Genomic DNA, 19674 nt, shown 5'->3' with positions numbered 1-19674 from the left:
CCGCCTGTGGTGTCAGGAAAAAGACCAAACCTCGCATGCGTGCGGGTCGCCGACAATCGAAAGACCCACGTCCAGAATCACCAACTCTTCCTGATGAAATCGTGCTCGATGTTGAGCTGACGTTCACTTCGGCATCCTCATCATCACCAGCTTCTGCAGGCTCAACATCGGCAGCAAGTGCGCGGGCAGCTGTCGCTTCGGCGGCTGCGAATTTGGGATCGTTGGTCTCCGCCGTTCGTGCGTCTCATCGTGTTGAAAATGGACCTTCCGCAGTGGTGACCTCTGTCGCAGACGTGGTGCTCAGTACGTCTACGCCGCCCACGGATGTAGCTACTGCAAATGTCTCCAGTTACACGACGACACCATGCGACTTGTCGGCGGTTTCGAACGCCACTGCGTCCAGCTTGTGCGGAGTTCAGGCGCCGCTGATCATACCACCTTCCTCAGGGTCTCCTATGATGATCATCGCAAATTCTCCCGTGTCGCTTGTGGCTGTGTCAAGACAGGCGACTGTCTCTACTTCCTCGGGCTCTTCCGTAGCTGCAGCTCAGGATGATGGCGTGAGTGCGGCGAAGGAGGAGAACAAGACGTCAGGAGTGACAACTGTTGTGACGAAGTCGACTGAGACGACGACGACACCTGCGGAAGCTGCGACAGAAGATCCGGCGAAGGAAGGCCCAGTGGTTTGGCAAGAGGAGGAAGTGCGTGAAGAACGACAAGGTGTTGCCGAAGAGGTTATGGACCAGTCTCAAGCGATTGTTGAGGTGGAAGAACAGGTAGCAGAACCAATATCAACCTCGTCGCAGATGGACACTACATCACCTTCAATCTTGACATGTTCTTCGGCACCCTCTACTTGCTCAGCAATGACTGCTACTACCGCAGTCAGCACTGTTGCCACCACGGCTAGCATTCCGTCGAGCGACATCGTAGCGTCTGCTGGCAAGGCGACCACTGCCAAAAGTGACCCGATACTGCCGAGAATGGCAGGGAAGATGTCGAGGTCGGCTTCAAGTGGTATGAAGTCTCCGGTCTCTTCTGTTTCCACCACACCGTGTCTTCATGCATCTGAAGATGACGCTACCTCTGCCAGCTCCGCTGTTGGCAACGTTGGGAATGTCTCTGTCTCAAGCCCTGCTGCCGCTGCAGGAACCATGAATGCCTCTACCTCTGCGGTCACTGCCCCTACCTCAGGCCCTTGTGTGCGTCCCTCAGAATCTGCGGTGTCGGTTTGCCCTGTCGTCACATCCGTACCCGTCTCCAAGAGCGTCCCAGCTCCTGCCTCCACAACAGCATCAACCTCAACATGTCCCACCAGAGCTTCTGCTGTCCTCTCCAACATCACCTCTTCCTCTGCGTCAGCTTCTTCGGTGTCATCAGGCCGACGCATGCCCTTCTCAGCCTCAGGCTGCCGCTTTGATTGGTCACGTCGTCTTCGTCGGCTTCAAGGTCCATCGGAGACACCGAACCGTCGTCGACTGGTCCGTCTCACGCGTAGAGGCTCGCTAAGACGTGCAGCGAAGCTTCCTGGGTGTCTACCTCTGTTAGCTGGGATATCGGCGGTCAACTTCGCAGATCGAGAGCCTCGAGATCGCTTACTGCCGAGAAGCTGGTGGCGGAGGCATCTCATGGCTGCGGAGGGAAACTGGAGGGCGTCTGGGCAAGGCGTCGGACGTGTGTTTCCCAAAAAGGAACAACAAGAGATGCCTGAAGTTTGTTTGGGGATGATGCAGGATGGTCGAGGGGAAAGTGTGGGTTCATCCGGACGAAGCTCGTTGGACGAAGTAACAAATGGTGCGCGAGAAGCAGCGTCGTCTGTGTCGTCGGTGGGACTAGAGGAAGCACCTAGAGCGTGTTTCGAGAAAGGAGTGGCCGAGAAAGATCCACGAGCCGTTGTTGGTCGCACGGTGGTCGGACTTCCGAGACAAAATCGCTTGGCGGTGCAAGATGACGAACATCGAACAATCGAAGCAGGTGTGACCTCGGTTCCAACAGAAGAGCTTGATAAGTCTCAAGGTGATGCTGGTCTCCTGACAGCGCGCCTTACGGCTCAAGAGACCAGCACGATTCAAAAAGACTCGGCTCCCTGTAGCTCGAACAAAGAGGATGGCACAAAGAGGATGACTAACCAGACATTACCAGGATCAAGAGAGCAGAGTCTACATCCGGTGCCGGGAGCTGACGCCCTCCCACCACCCATCCTGGTTCCCTGTAGTGCCGGAGACTTGAACGAAGAACAGACCGCGGACACCACCAATACGGGGCCACCAGATCTTCCTTTGGTGGAGAGTGCTGATGACGCGACTTTGGCATCACTTATTGAAGATCAGACTGAAACCATCAGTCGCAATGTGACCGATCTTGACAGTGAGGCTCGCACGACCAGTCAGACCACTGAAAACGAAACGCCAAGTACACAGACGATGCAGCCGGAGAACGCAGACGTTGATGACTCAGACTCCACCGTGGTTAGAGATACGGGCTATCAAGAAGTCGCCGCAGAGTCTCACAAGTCAGACGCAGAGTCAGAGTCAGACTATGCGCCCGGCCGGCGACGAGTCAAGCGTCGGAGAATCATTCGCCCACTGAGCAGTGACTCGTCCGAGGAAGAAGAGGAAGCAGCTTCGGAAAGAAACACCAGAAAGAGTCGAAGAAGTCCTGATGAGTCGGCGAAACCTCGACCGCCTGCCCGGCGAAGCTCCCGCAGGAAAACACGGTCAAGCCTGGTACAAAAGGTGGTAGAACCTGACGATACAGATGACAGTTCTGTCCTTCCAGCAAGATCGTTGAGGAAGAGGCGGAAGGACTCTTCCAGGAGCTTGCTCAGGCAGTCCGAAGATGTGGACATACGTGCTTCTCCGCGGCTGGCTGGCATAGCGCTTGTGAATGTGGATGACTCCAGAGGTACCCGTCAATCTGGCTCCGTCGCTGATTGGGTGGATGACGCTCCTTTCGATGGTTTTCATCGATCATCAGTGGACAATCATCTCGTTTCGGCGAAACTGAGGCGTTGGGCGCAGAGTCATGAGCTGAAACTTGCTCGAATGGTAGCACAAAGTAGGACGCTTGCTCGGGATAGCAGGAGCCGGTTGGCGGCGGCGGATACGCAGTGCGAGGGTAGAGTGAATGATGCTTCAGTGACTGAATCTTCCGCTGGGTGCGGATCTTCACGTAATCGCGCTGACCAGAGCTCAGAATTTTCGATACTTTCTGAGAAGACAGCGTCTCAGATGCGCTCCGGTACTTCGGGGAATGTGAAAGACCGGGCCGGCGGGAGAGCGACGACGGTGGAAGGAATCGAGATTGGTTCAACAGAGGACGACACAGCTTCATCGTCACCAACACCGACAAGAAGTCTTCGACGACAGAGAAACGGCACATCACCTTCACCATCACCAAGACAGCTGCGACACAACCTCAGAAGCGCCAGTGTTGGTAAAACTGCAGGTGGTGACCACGAATCTGAACGGAAGCACTCTCTGACGGCCGAGCGTCGAAGAACGAAGGCCACAGAGACCGCAGAGCAGCCAGCTCCAGGAAACGTCCCCGCAACAAGGCGTCATGGAACACCACTCATCGAAACCCCAGACAAGGCAGAGACCGAGTCTTCCACGACGGAACTCCGACGAACGAGAACAAGTAGGTCAGTGGATGAGGCAGAACCGGCTCTAGAAATGCGTCGACACAAAACTAGAGTCATCGAGTCCGCAAGCGAATCGGAGGTCTCCCCTACGAGCCGACACCGCAGATCCAGAACAAGTGAGACCTCATCAGAGACGGCAGTAGAACCGAGTGTCACGGAAGTAGTCCGACGCCGGATGCCTACTCGTCAGGACGGTATAGAGGACGGCTCAACCGGGCTTCGATCTCCCCGAGCGGGAAGGCCTGGTCTCCGACGTCATAGAAGGGCAGTCGAAACCGATTCCGGAGATGAGAATGCCAAGGAAGTGGGAACGAAGGTATCACCGCTGCAGCCACAGTCGCCACGAGGACGGAAGACCTCGGAGCGTTCGAACTTGGTGGAAACGGCGTCGCCCATGAGACAGTTGAGGAGCAGGAAGTGTAGTGATGCTGTGGAGGCGGCGTCTAGTCTTGGTGAAAATCTGCAGGCTTCTTCTCATGAAATGTCACCTGCTGGTAAGGCCGTTAACGAAGAGCAACCGAAAACGTCTGCGTCCTCAGAGAAGTTGGAATTGGCATCAAGTAATCGACCCTCTCTCAGAAACCCTTCTAAAGAGTCGATCGAAGCTTCTCATCTGCAAGTTCCGGACAGAAACCTCGCAGTTAGACCATCTGCTCTGAGTGAAGAGCCTCGTGCTGACACATCTACCCCTATCACATCATCTGCCCTTTCATCTGTTACCACCGCTCCGACCCGACTGGCCATACACCCTGTGGAGGCTCTGCTGAGACCATCCAGAGTTCTCCGAGTGAGACCTACAGCTAGGCAGGTGTCAATGCCCGGTAGCCGACTCAGCTTGGAGCCTAGCAAAGCAGCTTCATTTGCCGGTATGAGCGACCCTCTGGTACCGTCTAAGAGCAATATCATTCTGTCTCAAGCTACCAGTAAGAACCCTTTGCCCACGGGAGAGGAAGGATGTAGCAACGCCTTGGCGCAACTCTCAAGCAAAGATAACGTGGTCGTAAATGCGTATAAGGGCGAAACAACCCGGTCCGATGTGTGTGACCATGCTCAGGCTAGCGAGGACATGGAGCATGAGCGTGCAGAAACCCTTGAACAGCAGTCAACAGTTGAAGAAGCTGATGAAGCTGTTGACGACAATCACGAGTGGGCTGCCGAAGTATCGTCAGACTCTGACAGCTCAAGAGATAATTACAGTAGGCTGATGATCGAAGATGGCTCCACGGAGGTAGCCCAGGACTCGACCGAACCAAGTGCGCGTTGTGTTGAGGAAGCTCACACCGGTGATGCTGAGAGAGAAATGGTGGATGGTGGCTCGCGTGATAGATTTCGTGGGGAGATGGCGAAGGCAGGTGTAGAAGACCCGGTGACGGATGAAGGAAGGTCAGAATATCCGATACAAGCCCCCGCACAGAAACCAGGTCGTCTTCCTCAACGGGAGAGGAAAGGCTCCGACGAAGGAACACCTGGGAAGTTCACCAGAGTGAAACCTGGTCCGATGCTGTATCCTGGCTCAGTTATTGAAACAAGATCTCGTCCGACAAAAGTGCTGAGGGAGACCAGAGCAGGTGATTCGGCTGCGACGAAAGCAGTTGGGCGAGTAGGAGATGACGAACCACGGGAACGCAAAAAGCGAGCAAGCGAAGGAGTTGTCACCTCGGCTCTAACCAAAGAGGCTTATGCTCCCGAAAGAGCTGTTGGTCTCCCGACGGTGCGCCCTACAGCGCAAGAAAATTCAGCAACTAGGCGAAGCTGCAAACAACGGGAACATGTGGCCACTGAAGAAGATGACGAACTTGAGATGGACACAAGTCTACCGGGCTCGGCCACACCAGTGAAGGAGACAGTGAAACCTGCAAGTGGTGCTCGAAAGGGTAGAAAGAAACAGAAACGTCCCTTGTCGCCGCCTTCAGATGACGTCATAGAAACAGTGACCCCGCAGATCAATCAAGACGTTGATGTGTCGGAGTCTCTTCCACAACGTCCTGCGGCGCCAAACGTCTTTGTTCGACCACCCCGCCCTGTGTCTGTGACGGGCTCTCTGGAAGGCCCACCGAGGAAGGAAGTTGGTCGCGGCTCGCGGCTTCTGGCCAAACTCCGCAGAGCCAACAGCCGGTCATCAGCAACACCGACGCTTTCTTCTCGTGTTGGAGCATTCGCGACTCAAACTTCGTCTCAAACCCCGGTAAACAGCTCTGCGGAGACGACGACCCGCCTTGTTCCACGCATCACCCCTGGTGTTGAGGTCAAGAATGAATACCGCCTGTCTCGCCCACCGCCTGAGGATCTGGAAGCTCTAGGCGCCTGGGTGTCGAGACCTCGCGAGTCAAAGCTACGTTCGTCTGACGGTTCAGCTGAAGCTTATCCCTTGGGAAGGAGTATGACGGGTTCAGATCTTCTGACCGAAGCGAGGGAGCGACGGAGGGCTCCGTTGAGGAAGAGCTTGTCCCACAAGACTGATGCGACCTGTGAGAAATTGCAGAAGGCTTCAGGGAAGAGTGACTCCTCCATGGTTACGAAGCACGGAAGGTTAGACATGTCTTCGTCAAGTGAATCCACAAGGTGTTCTGATTCGCCGCAGAAGATAAGCCCGACACATACCGCCCCTGGTACGTCAAACTCCGTTGGAGCGCGACCAAAGCTCAGCAACATCACAGTGGGTCGTGCCGAGCGTCAGAAACCCGCACAGCCTACTCCCGCTCTACTGGAAGAGGTAGAAGACCACCGACCTCCCACCAAACGACCTCGCATGGCTCATCAGGCTGCACCAACTACCGACGCAACATCATCGCGAGCCAAAACCTTCGCACCACGAGTCACACATCGGAAAACGTCGAAGCAGAATGAGACACAGCAGCTGCCGAGCTTTTATCAACTCTTGGAGAAACCTCCTACTCCTTCCCCTGCCATGTCGCCGGCATCAAACGCTGGGTGGTCTCAGATGTCGCCTCATCCCGGTATGTCGCCATCACCCAACACTTCGCTGCCTCCGATGTGGTCATCCGTAGCAATGTCTTCTAACGCTCGGCTGCCTCAGATGCCTACGCCGTTGCCGGTTGCATCCCCGCGGCCAGCAGGGCCGTCTGAAACGACGCCGGCACGGATGTCGGATACGCCGTCAGCGATGCAGCCTACAACGACGGGCGTCGAGTCTGCCACGTGTTCAACGGACGCCTCGGCGATTCTGTCAAAGATTGGTGAGTTAAGTGGGAGGGTGAGCGCGATGTACTGGCATTTTACTAAATATTTTCTCTTGAAGCGATCAGGTACCTTTGAGATAAAGTATGAAGTATACCAGGTATATCAAGGAACCATTAGGTAGCCTGACATGCTCATTCACGTACATGCAATGTGAAATGATCTCACTAGATTAGAGTATATCTATCTGGAATATATTAAAATGTGGTTAGTGTTTGTTCCTATGCAGCACTGTCCAGTTATAACAGTGGTAATATTTTTAGTCATAAATATTTGAGAAAAACTTAGTATTTCGTCGCAGGTGTGATCGTCTCCATTGTCTGCGCTAACCAACGTGCACATGTCCTGTTCACCGCCAGCTGCTGGTCCGCTATCGGAGGCCGATCTGGCGCTTCTGATTGGTCAGCTGGTGAATGAGCAGCCGAACACAGCTGGCTGGAAACAGCTGCTGGTCAGAGTGGGCGGTAGCAATGCTACGGACGAGTCCATTGTTAGGTGAGAGGACGTCTTACTGGTACCGTAAGGTGGGGCTATTTGAGACAGTGGGGCTATTTGAGACAGTATTTAAAATTGCTATAAAATAAAAACCACTTAAAAATTATGCTTAATTTTTTGCTCAGGCGATTTACTGCTCGATTCCACACCTCCCTGAGCAAAAATATCACACAAAATCAAACGATCTTCATTTTATAGCGGTTTTAAATGCTGTCTCAAATAGCCCCACTGTCTCAAATAGCCCCACTTTACGGTAGTCTATTGTTGGATTTTGTAGAGGGGGTCTTTTTATTTTGTTAGCAGGGAAGCACCTTGCTTCTAGCTGTTTTATTTAGTGCTATTTATACGTTGGTGCTAATCATTAGTCCTGAGACCAGTTTTACCAACATAAAAATAGCCACCTGCCGGAAGAAGCCGGACGCGGTCTTCTGCCTAAAGACCGCTTCACATACGGAGCGTGAACGGTATAGCCCTATCCTCTTATGTACATGCCCATCGCGTATGTGAAGCGGTCTTTAGACAAAAAATTCCAGCAGGCGGCTATTTTTCTGTTGGTAAAACTGGCCTCAGGTCCTATCGCTCCTCAAATTTTAATATGATGGTACGCCCCTACCAGTGAATTTCCCTAAATAAAATGTCTTTTTGTGTTATTGTCGTTAGGCGTTGCGTCTCGTCCCATCAAGTCAAGCCAACTCCGCCTTGGTTTAATATAACCACCCTCCTCTCCACAGTCACCTCTGCCACCGAATGGCTCTGATACCCGAGTCTCCACCGCCCCAACCGAAGGACGAGCGAGGCACCTTTGATCTCACCGCCGAGCCAGCACCGGAAGTGGCGCGTGTTTGCGCATGCGCAGTGCAGCTCCAACGGCGGAACCGGCCGAGACTGCAGGCACTGTTGAGGACTGCCTGCCGCGAGCAGCTGCTGAAGAGACTACCGGAGCTGCCGGTTAGTAGGGAAGAGCTCGATGGGCGAGTCCATTTTGGTGGTGAGGCAGGTATGTGAACCGAGTTCATTTTGGTGTTGGGAAATCGGTTTTTGAGGGTATCTTGGTGGTGGGGGATCGGGATGTCACTAAGATTTTCTGAATTATCCGCCCGACTACTGTCCCAGCTACCCTTTCGACTGTAATGGTACCGTCTGTTTGATCTATTTCGCTGTCCCTCCTCTGTTCCAGCTGCCCGCTCGGCGCCAGCTGCTCCGCCTCCACGCTGCCCTCTGTCGGCTGTGGGGCGCAACTAGTGAGTGCCGCTCGCTGCTCCTAGATGTCGCCCTCAGACACCCGGCTGAACTGTGCTCCTATCTGCTGGCTGTTATGTCCAGCTGGCCAAGAGCGTTCGGACGCAGGAAAGGTAAGACTAAGGAGGTGCAAATTATGCAACGTACGTGGAGTTGTATTTACTCGGTGTTTTTTTTCAGATAAAAAGAAAAGAATTGACAGTTGCCCTGCCCTATTCAACTTAACATGACATAACGCCACCTAGCCTTACCAAAGCAATATAATTGCGCATGAGAGATAGAAGTTAATGTGTTACGCGTTTATATAAATGTTGTGTGTGAAACCATATCGATGCGTTTTTCCAAAACCCTCACCTGTTCTCTCGTGAATTTCCGGGAATCACAAAACGACCTTTTTAAAAAGTGTCCAATCATCCGATCCTAATCACGTGTGTTCGTTAGCTTGTGCTGCCATTGCTTAAACTGCCAAAAAGACAAGCTTAAGAAAAAGCGAATGACTGTACGGTTACTCCTTTTTAAAGGTTTTCATCAAAATTGTCGGAAATTCACGGGAGAACAGATGTGGTATTTTGAAGATGAAAAAAAGCATTTCGATACATAAGCGTGCAACAAATCCATGTGTGATGTCTTTAAAGTGAATCTATCGAGACATCATGTTTATGCCAATTCATTAACTTTTTAAAGATGGGAGGGTGCCTTTCAATATCTCACCCTCCCCCTCTCCCCCAGACATCTCGATCTCTCCGTTGGAACGTGTTCTTCTCTACGTGGCTCTCGTCTCCCCTTCTGAAGACCAACAAGAGGTCATAGGAACCCTCCAGCAGCTGATCAGAGCCACTTACGGCAGAGTTGACACGGGAGAGCTGGGAATTTGTGATGCAGAAATGCTGGCGGATCGACTGGTGATTGAGATGACAGGTAAGAAAGAGGGGAGAGAGGGAGGGAGGTGGGGTTATGTGTGAAAGGGAGGTGGGAGGGAAGAGTCATGTGAGAGGGAGTGGGGGGAGAAAGACAGAGAATGGGAGATAGAGAGTGATAACATGAAAGAGAGATAATGGGAGAAGGATGGTGAGAGAGATAGACAGACAGACAGACAGACAGACAGACAGACAGACAGACAGACAGAGAGACAGAGACAGAGAGTACCAGACTCCCTCATTCTCTCTGAATCTGTATCTCTCTCTCTCTCTCTCTCTCTCTCTCTCTCTCTCTCTCTCTTTCTCTCTCTCTCACCTCTTACCCACCGCCCCCTCGCCTCCAACCACTCTTTTACACACCTCTCTCCACAGAAACCGACACCGAAGACGTCTCTCTACAACACTGCGCCGCCCTGCTGCTCCTCTCGGCTATTCGTGGACCTCGGTGGACCAACGACTGTCCCCTGGAGAAGGCCGTGGTGCCGCTGCTGGCGAGGAGAAGTGATGCGGGGAGCAGGACGATGAACATGGAGACGGGGGCGGCTGCGGCGGTCAGACTCACAGGTATGGGGAGTGGGGGGGGGGGTGAGGGGGAGTGTGGGAGAGAGTTAGAGGGAGTGTGAGCTGGGGGAGTTTGGGGATTGTGAGGTGGTAATGCGGGAGTTGGTTTTGGTGGTGGTGGTGTGGTGTGGTAACCTTGGAGGTGGTGCGGTTCATTGTGGTATTACGGAAGTCTAATATGGGCATTGGAGGTGGGAGCTTGCGACAGTGATATGGGTGTTACGGAGCAAATTTCAGTGACTGGTACCATTGGAAAACTCACATACAGATGACGCGATTGCGACTGCGATTGCTTTTTAACGAACTACTGGAGCAATCTGAATAGGAATAAACCAACCGAGTACTAAGCAAACCCCAGTACCTACAGACTCTCTTTGTTGTAATTTTGTAATACCTACCTACTCCATGTGTGTGCGAGTCGGTAACAGCAATGATACCTACTAGCCGTGATCGCAGCGGTATCTACTAACATATGATACCTCTTACCGCTATCTGCCGTCTCTCGATGTCTCCGGGTTTTTTTTTTTTAGGTGATCTGGCGGCGTTCTATCAGACACCAACCGATATACTGATGGAGGAGGCAGTCTGTATCTTGGAAGGAGTGACGCTGCATGGCGCCACGGACGGTAGGTGGCAGCACGGGTGTGCTCGTAATTGATGTAGGTGGCGGCACTAGTGTGTTTTGAATTGATATAGGTGGGGACACAAGTCTGGTGGTTGATATAGGTAGCAGCGTCAGTGTGTTTGTGATCGATAGATGTGGTGGGTCCGCTTTTTTATCAGTGTAGGCAGTAGCACTGGCGGATCCAGGGGGGGGCCACGGGGGCCATGGCCCCCCCAAAGGCCTAAAGTGGCCTGTTTGGCCCCCCCCCCCAAAACGTCAGAAAAAAAAAAATTCTAAGAAAATATACCTTGATGGAGGTTTTTAGCCACTTGGTGAAGTAAAGTTTCCACAGCATAATATGGAAGCAATATGGTAGCAGTGAGGGTCAGTCAAAAGTTGCGCGAGCGGAGTCGACCTTCAAAAAAAGACTGTTGTTGGCACGTGTTTATGGCGAGGCAGCTGGTAGTTGGCGGTGTTTCGCGTGGTGTGGCATCACTGGCGGATCCGGGGGGGGGGGGTAGCACGGGAGCCTGAGGTGCCCCTGACAGGCCCGTGGTGCCCTTGCTAGGCCTGTGGTGCCCCTGGACCCTGGCAGGCCTGTGGTGCCTCTGGCGGGCCTAGGGTGCCCCTGCTAGGCTGCTGATGCCCCTGGGACCTGACAGGACTGTGGTACCCCTGACAAGCCTTAAGTGCCCCCAACAGGCCCGTGATGCCCCCGACAGGCCCAAGGTGCCCCTGCGACCTGCGTGATGCCGTGATGCCTGCGAGGCCGGTGGTGCCCCTGCGAGGCCGGTGGGGCCCCTGACAAGCCCATGGTGCCCCTGCGAGGCCGGTGGTGCCCCTGCTAGACCGGTGGTACCCCTGGCAGGCCTGTGGTGCCCCTGCTAGGCCGCTGGTGCCCCTGGGCCCTGACAGGACTGTGATGCCCCTGACAGGCCCAAGGTGCCCCTGTAAGGCCGGTGGTGCCCCTGTAAGGCCTGTGGTATCCCTACTAGGTCTCTGGTGCCCCTTTGACAGGCCCATGGTGCCCCTGCGAGGCCGGCGGCGCCCCTGGCAGGTCTCTGGTGTCCCTGACAGACCTGGGGTGCCCCTGACAAGCCTGTGGGGCCCCTCACAGGCCCGTGGTGCCCTTGCTACTTGCTAGGCCTGTGGTGCCCCTGGCGGGCTGGTGGTGCCCCTGCTAGGCCGGTGGTGCCCCTGACACGCCTGTGGTGCCCCCGGGCACCAAGGGGGGTCATGACCCATGTGGCCCCCCTTGGATCTGCCACTGATACATAATATATTGATTTGTAAAGGCGTTATGGCTTATGCAATATGCAATTGCAGGCACTTGGTATGCCTCACTTATCACTTATTGGGGGCTCTGGCGGGCTCCTGAGGGCCCACGTCTATCTCCGGGAGCCCTTGACAGGCTCCTTTGGGTTCTTTCAGTCCACTATAGCATAAGAGGTCTCCATGCGAGTCCTATACATCTGAGGGCGTACCCTGACGTCTGAGGTACCCAACTGCAGCTCCAATGGTCTCTTACACTGGCGGATCCAGGGAGGGGGCATTTAGGGCCATGCCACCTTCCCAGAGGTCTAAAGTGGCCCGTTTGCCCCCTCCCCCAAACGATAATGAAACATAGTTCAATCAGTGCGTGGCCTAGGAGCCGAGTTAGACAGGGGGTGTTTTACCACTTCCCGGCCCGCAAAGGGACCCAAGCACTGACTCGAAGCGGGTTAACTGGTCGACAAAAGCAATGGTAAGTGCTTACAAAGTAATATAAAGGCATGGGTCGGGTGGGCTACCATTTATATATTTTTCTTTCTAGTTAAAAAAAAATCATAGTGTCGGGGCTGTGACGAAAAATAAGTGGCCTAAATCCGATGAGAAAACAGGATTTGGGGGTACCCTAGGTTTGGCTCCAGCATGAGTTGGCCCCCCCAAAACGCAAGCCTGGATCCGCCAGTGGGCAGTAGAACCGGCGTGTTTAGATTGACACGCACGGTAGCGCCAATGACAAGGCAAAACTCACTGTAAAAGATAGTGATTTCCACAGTTCGTAGGAAATTCCTATTCCCGTTAGGCGGCACGGGCGGACATCGATAGCAGCGCCTCTATCGGTCAATAGGGAAAGCTGGGCTGTAGGCGACGAAATACCGGCTGAGTTGTCACATGTTGAATAGGTTTATAGACATCCGTCTTGTGAAAAAGTTGAACTTTTGCCTTCAATATTTCTACAGGCAATTTTAGAAGTGTCTTCACATAGATTACAACACCGTTTAGATTATTGTATTCACTTCAAGCCTTCCCTATTGTTCTTGATCATGCGGGAACTATTTCTAATTAGTGTTTCTTGCTTAATAAAAGAACATATTGTGCAAACGATGAAAAAAACATAGATGGAAGATTTTAAATGCAATTTTCTCTAGCAATTAATGGTAAATTCTCTACAGATCAAGGAAAAGATGCATGCTAACTGATAATTTAAAGTTCCTGGAGCCAGTTGTTTTCTTCTTTTCTTACGTCGCCCCAATGGCCGCGAATACACTTGTGATAACGCCTATCGCCTTCGTTGAAAACATTCCATTCAAGTAGCTTGCAAAAATCGTGTTTTGTTATATCTGCATTTTATCTTACGCGGGTTCTCTCTCTCTCTCTCTCTCTCTCTCTCTCTCTCTCTCTCTCTCTCTCTCTCTCTCTCTCTCTCTCTCTCTCCACAGCCGCGTCTCCGGTCACATATGCCGCTCGCTACGCCATTGATCTGCTTCTACGGCGCCGTCTTCCCGAAGAAACCGACCGACGACTTAGACAGTGTCTGAGTGCACTGCCGGAGGTGATTGAAAACAGCGCCACCTATAGTGGCGCGGCGGGAGGAAGAGCCATCTATAGTGCCGCGGGAGACAGCAGTGCCATCTATACTGCGTCGGCAGTGAAGGACAACAGTGCCACCTATACTGCACCTTGTGGTACTAGCGCCATCGCTGGAGCCTTTGGTGCTTCTGGTGATGGTAGCGCGATTCGTGCAACAAACCTCAAAACTGGTGTCGTAGCTGCTGCCACCTGTCGGCCGGTGGACGAAGCTCGTCCTGTTACTCGTTGGTTTGGAACTACCGACGAATATTTCTGATGGCGCCATCTTGGATTTTTGGCTGTGATGTAGGTGTGTGTTTGTGTGTGAGGAATCTACTGTGAAAGTGTTCATACATAACTGAAGGCCATGTAAGTTAGATGAGTCGGTTATCGATGATGTCATGGTTGCGATAGAATGAAATGCGAAATCTGATCGGAAGAAGTCGATTTGTTGTCATAGTTCAGATATCAACCGTTTTTGTCGCATTGGTATATGCTAATCCAGAGGCAATGATGCACTGCCTGGTGGGCTGTGACGTCATAGGTGACATACTATGACGTCACTACATGAGTGGGGTCTGTGACCCAAGCCTATGATGATGTCGTTAGTCATCAATGCTCAACTGATGTATGGTATAGTTTCCACTGCCGTTTGAGAGTAAGGAATAAACGTGCTATTGCTTGCTACGATGTCAAATGTTCTTTTCAGTATGCCTCGACACAAACCCATAAAGCGTGTGTTCGGCACTCGGAAAATGTCGTCCCTCGGATATTTTTCGTCGGAAAATTATCTGCGAGAGGACACGCTCGGCATGTCTAGTTTTAGGGAGAATTGTTTGAAAATTATTCCCAAAATACAGGGTGTCCGGAAAGTCCTGGCGCTTCTCTTATATGCCGTCTAACGAGCGCTGTGATTGGTGGACGATCAGCTAATCACCGCAGGCGTGACCCCTCACTGACCGGTCAGCCGTGGGCCGTGTAAATTTGACCTTGAAATTGCGTTCAGTCATGGAAAAACAGACGAAGAGGCAACTTGTCGCTGGCTGTCTGCGCGCGGCGGCCGGGTCCGGCATGACCGAGGCGCAAGTCGAAGCACGATGTGGCGTTTCTCGGCGAACGGTTCAGCGGGTGAAAGCCAAGATCCGACGTGGGGATTCTTTAGAAGATGCCCCCAGATCGGGAAGGCCCCGGTCGGTCAGAACTGCCAAGAACGTGGCTGCCGTGTCAGCGGCAATCGAAGAGAATCCGCGGCAGCCGATCAGAAAACTGGCAAAGAAGTTCGGCTTTCCGAAGTCATCCATGCACGAACTGATTCACCAAGATTTGGGGATGAAGTCCAGGGTGATCCAGAACAGGCCGCGTCTAACCGAGGTCACGCGTCTTCGCCGTCTGGAGAAAAGCAAGTTGCTCTTGAACTTCTTAAAGAGCCCAGTGACCTCCAGCTTCGTTCGGATCTTTTCCGATGAGAAGCTGTTCCACGTCGACGCTCAGATCAACCGAAGGAACTCTCGCTACTTGTCCGACAAGCCTGTTGACGAAGTGGATCCCCGGATTCGGTTCAACCCAGTCAACAAGCACCCGCAGAAGGTGATGGTCCTGGGGGTCATCGGATCGGACGGGCAGAAATGTCCCATCATCTTCGTTGATGCCAACGAAAAGATCAACAGGCTGGTCTACGAGGAGCTCCTGGACAGGCACGTCATCCCGTGGATCAAGGCGACTTACCCGGAGGGCAACTTCGTGTTTCAACAGGACGGAGCGCCCGCCCACAACGCTGCCGCCGTCCAAGCCAAGCTGACAGAGGAGCTGGGCGGGCCAGACCACTTCTGGCAAAAGAAGAAAGATGTGGCCGCCTCAGTCCCCCGACCTCAACCCTCTCGATTACAGCGTGTGGAGCGTCTTGCAGGATGAGGTCCAGGCTACCTCTCATCCCAACCTGGAGTCGCTGAAGGCTCGCATCGTGGAAGCGTGGGAGGGTCTGGAGGCGGCATACATCGTCAAGACATGCAAGGGCTTCCGCCCCCGCGTCGAGGCCGTCGTCGCCGCCGACGGCGGCTATATCGAGTGAACAGTTGGCGGAAGGATGTCTCTTGTTGTCCCCGATCATTGTTTCATCCAGTTGTTAAATATATATGAACCAGCCGCATTTGTTTGCGAAAAATTGAAAAGCGCCATGACTTTCCGGACACCCTGTATACGTTGGCCATCTCTGTGTCGGCCGGCTATCATCTGACGACAAAGGAACAATATCCCCGCGACCGTGCTCTTAGGATTCTCTTCAGTGTGGAAAAATTATCGTCGGTATTTTTCGGTTCTTGCGATACTGAGCGCGATACCGAATAGTTGTCGTTTATCAAGGAAAATCATTCCTCATAATTTTTGGATCGAACAGAACACTGCAGGCAGATCATGCCAAGAGAAGGTGGAACAATTGATCAGCAACCAGGGCCCGATCTCCGAGCCACCGACGTTTCGTTATAGGGGCACCACGTAATAACCCATGGTCCTCGGTTCGACAGACAATTGAACTGCCATGATGACGTCACGGGTAGTCGATACGGCGAGCCTTTGTGGACTGTTGTTGGATACCAGGGTGCACAGTGGAACCATACGAACATTATATTGCATCAGTGGGGTGTCGTTTTGTGTAAAACTGGTATAAGGGCTTGTGACTAATCGTGCCAGCTAAAATGCTGTGCCATTGGGTCTACCTCAATATAAATTATGTTTATCATATAGTCAACAAACGGGAGCTGTTTATAATAGTGACATTGTTTTCGAAACGCCCATACACGCAGCTACTTGTGATGGAAAATCAATAAGAAGAGACGCATTAATTTATATATCAATATCGCCTAAATCGCTGTCATTTTTAATACGCAGATAAGCCGTTGAATTATTTCCCGCTGCACAGTGTACTGGGCCCACTGTGCGCCCATGTATCGTGCCACATGCCTGTAAACTTCAAGCGGCGCCCAGTCAAAGTCAATACCGTGTGTCCCAGTGTCACAGTGGCGACTGGAGGGTTGGGTCGGGGCTCTGTAGTGCGTCCCTGGGTCGAGTGTGGTTGTTGGAGACTCGGACAGCAGCGGAGGATAGCACGGTAAGGGGTCGTGGTAGCGGTAGGGAAGTGGTCTGGACAGAAGGTACATACTTCAGGGTTGTGACCCATATTAAAAGCTGAAACAGACTCTTTTCACATTCAGGAAATCGAGCATGCTATAACCTATTCAAATACATTATAATTTTGCCCGCATCAATCGAATGCAGGAGGTGCGTGCGATTGATGCGAGCATGCTTCCATATATTTGAATAGGCTCTCGCATGCGCTTTCCTGACTGCTCTAAGAGTCTGTTTCAGGCTTAACCCTCGCCCGTATTGGTGTTTTTCCAGCCGCGAACGTATTGCCGTTTCGCCCCTGATCGAGCTAGAGCTTCGTGAAAAAAAAACTCACGACTCGGCGTATGTCGGCTCGCATTAGCCGCGCGTTTGCAGTCTTTTCGTGGTTTTAAGCGTTCAAACATGGGATATGATGCTGCTCCCATTCATTAGGGTGGGTGTCAAGGTCACCGGAAGGTCAGGTCAGGTCATTGACCTTTGATGACCTCGGTTCACTTTTTCGAGTTTAACATGTTTCTAGACCAGTTTTTGGAGCTGAATTCGAATTTAGCAACCATATGAACATTTACGAAGTAGTTTTGGTACCTTCGTAACATGTTACGAAGCGTCACATTGCTTCATCTGGTAATGGGACGAGTCATCCATTCGGAGCACGCATGAGAGGGTTATTCTCTACATCGAATATAGCCTTGCGCGGCGTTCGGCGTATCTGGGGAACGCCTTCTCCACCCTGGAGAAACGCCCCGCCGCAGGTAGACCTCTCGCTTTCCGAAGTAAAAAAGGATAGCCTGCTGTCCTATGAAGCACAAACCAGAGCCTTGGAGCATATAGCCTCGTATGATGGTTTTATTTCAGTCTACACAGACGGCTCAAAAACATCCGAGGGAGCGGGTTGCTCTTTTGTCGCTGGTCGGGACACCCGCTCGTTTTCCCTTCCACCCAGTGCCTCGGTGTTTTCCTCAGAGCTAGTCGCCATCGAAAAGGCTCTGTGTTTTATTGAGGTGTCCGACGTTTTTTTCTACTTGATTTTATCAGACTCACTAAGCAGTCTGTTGGCTTTACGACGGTTTAATCCTGACGACCCGATCATTCAGGACATTTTAACTCGGCTAACTTCGGTGGAACAGTCCGGAAAAACTATCCGGTTTTGCTGGATTCCCAGTCATGTTGGAATCCAAGGCAACGAGCTTGCTGACGCCGCCGCGAGACGCGCTGCCGCAGCGCCCTACACTCGGCGATTTCCTCTGCCTGCCCGGGATTACTATCCCGTCGTACGATCTTCCATGCTCTCGCAGTGGCAGGCAGAGTGGGACTCGCGCGCGAGCAGTAAGCTGAGAGATATCAAGCCAACTCTCGAGCCTTGGTCGTCATCCATGCAAAGTAACAGACATAACGAAGTCGTCTTATGTAGGCTGCGCATCGGCCATACGTATGCCACGCATGGTCATCTCCTCCGCGGAGAAGAGCAGCCCACCTGTCGCAGGTGTACCGTGCCTCTCACTGTCTCTCACGTGCTTTTATCTTGTCCTCTCGCTGAACCGAACCGGACACGCTACCTCGGGCGCATCGCTCCGGGTACCACTATCCGCCGCTTACTGGGTGACGAGTCACCCTGGGTTTTATTCGGCAACATCTTTTCTTTCATCCGTTCGATCAACTTCCAAGTGATTTACTCGACCTGACCCCAATCCAACTAGCCCTCTCTAGTCCTTTCAGCTAGTCAGTTGTCTAGGACGACACCTTTGCGCTGTTTTATCTTACCTTGCTAATTTATATCGAGTCTTACTTTCTAGTCTTAGTATCTAGAAGGTTCTTTCTTGTAGCACACTTGTTTTATTAGTACCTACGACGTTATGGGCGCAAAATGACCTTAGCAGTCGGCGCGCCCTAAAGCCCCAATCAACAAACAAACAAACAAACATGTTACGAAGCTGTCAGAGGCGGTTGCCACCTACTACGAATACCCTTACTGGTTGACCTAACCTGACCTGACTCGACCTGGCCTAAATGCATGAAGACATCATCTGTGATCAAAACTAACATGGTATTCGTGACCAGCATCCCCAAAAAACCCGTAGTAGCCACGCTTTACGACTTTCTAACAGGTCCCGATTTTCCCGACTTTTGGGTCATTGACCTGACCTGGAAGGTCACCCGATAATCTAGGACCTTAAAATTGGGTATCATCGGCTTCCTCTCGTCACGGGCAACACGCTCGTTTTTTTCCGCGAAGCTCTAGCTCGATCAGGGGCGAAACAGCAAGGGGGGTCCGTTGGAGCCCCCCCACCCCCTATAGGTACGTTCGCGGATGGAAAAACACCAATACGGGTGAGGGCTAGTTTTTGGAGCTGATTTTGAATTCATGTATTCATTCAATCATTATGAAGTTGTTTTGGTCGGCCTACAAAACATGTAACGAAGCTGTTAGTGCTGGCTGACACCTACCATATGTAGGTATATACCTACCATGAATAGCCGTTGGGACGCTTACTAGTTGACCTGACCTGACCTGACCTGACCTGACCTAACCCACCCGAAACGCATAAGAACATCTTCGCTGATGAAATCTTGTATGAAACTCAAAGTCAGGGCCCTGAAAACTCGTAAGACCTCACCAGAATTATCTAGCATGCCTCGATTTTCACGACTGTCGGGTCATCAAACCCGACCTGAAAGGTCAACCAAAGACGTAGTACCTATATCACAAGTTGATTTTTACGACCATTGGGTCATTGACCTGACTTTAAAGGTCAACCGATGACCTAGGATCTTAACATCGTCTTTCTCTCGTCACGAGCATCAAGCTCGTTTTTTTTCGCGAAGCTCTAGCTTGATCAGGGACTGGAAGGTCCACCGGACCCCCTTCCCTTCCCACTCTACGTTAGTGGCTGGCGAAACGGCAATACGGACGTGGTTTAACCCTGGCTAACTTGGCCAGATCCTATATGATAGCAGATCATCAGAACAACTGTGTACCTGTTTCAGAGATGGAGATACAGCAACTTCAAGAGGAGATGGCCAGATTCCGGCAGGCGCTGATTGAAGAGCGCTCAGCTCGACAA

At 52.3% G+C, this 19674-nt stretch overlaps 1 protein-coding gene across 1 annotated transcript; it reads left to right on the top strand.

Annotated features, from left to right (window-relative positions):
* Window positions 1–2178: 2178 nt before the first annotated feature.
* LOC122390793 lies at window positions 2179–14189 on the top strand. Its single transcript, XM_043384100.1, has 8 exons — window positions 2179–6840; window positions 7201–7336; window positions 8068–8284; window positions 8514–8688; window positions 9305–9493; window positions 9865–10056; window positions 10584–10679; window positions 13363–14189. The coding sequence occupies exons 1-8, from the start codon at window positions 2424–2426 to the stop codon at window positions 13767–13769; spliced, it is 5829 nt and encodes a 1942-aa protein (XP_043240035.1). The 5' UTR covers window positions 2179–2423; the 3' UTR covers window positions 13770–14189.
* Window positions 14190–19674: the final 5485 nt, after the last annotated feature.

Source organism: Amphibalanus amphitrite, unplaced genomic scaffold, assembly GCF_019059575.1.
Source record: "Amphibalanus amphitrite isolate SeventyFive unplaced genomic scaffold, NRLGWU_Aamphi_draft 000409F_arrow, whole genome shotgun sequence".
NCBI classification, from domain to species: domain Eukaryota; kingdom Metazoa; phylum Arthropoda; class Thecostraca; order Balanomorpha; family Balanidae; genus Amphibalanus; species Amphibalanus amphitrite.
This window is presented reverse-complemented; position numbering and strand designations above follow the sequence as displayed.

Coding starts and splice junctions, on each gene's coding strand:
- LOC122390793 (XM_043384100.1), top strand. CDS start 2,424: ATGCAGCCGGAGAACGCAGACGTTGATGACTCAGACTCCACCGTGGTT. Junction 6,841..7,200: donor GGCGATTCTGTCAAAGATTG/GTGAGTTAAGTG, acceptor GTTCACCGCCAG/CTGCTGGTCCGCTATCGGAG. Junction 9,494..9,864: donor ACTGGTGATTGAGATGACAG/GTAAGAAAGAGG, acceptor CTCTCTCCACAG/AAACCGACACCGAAGACGTC.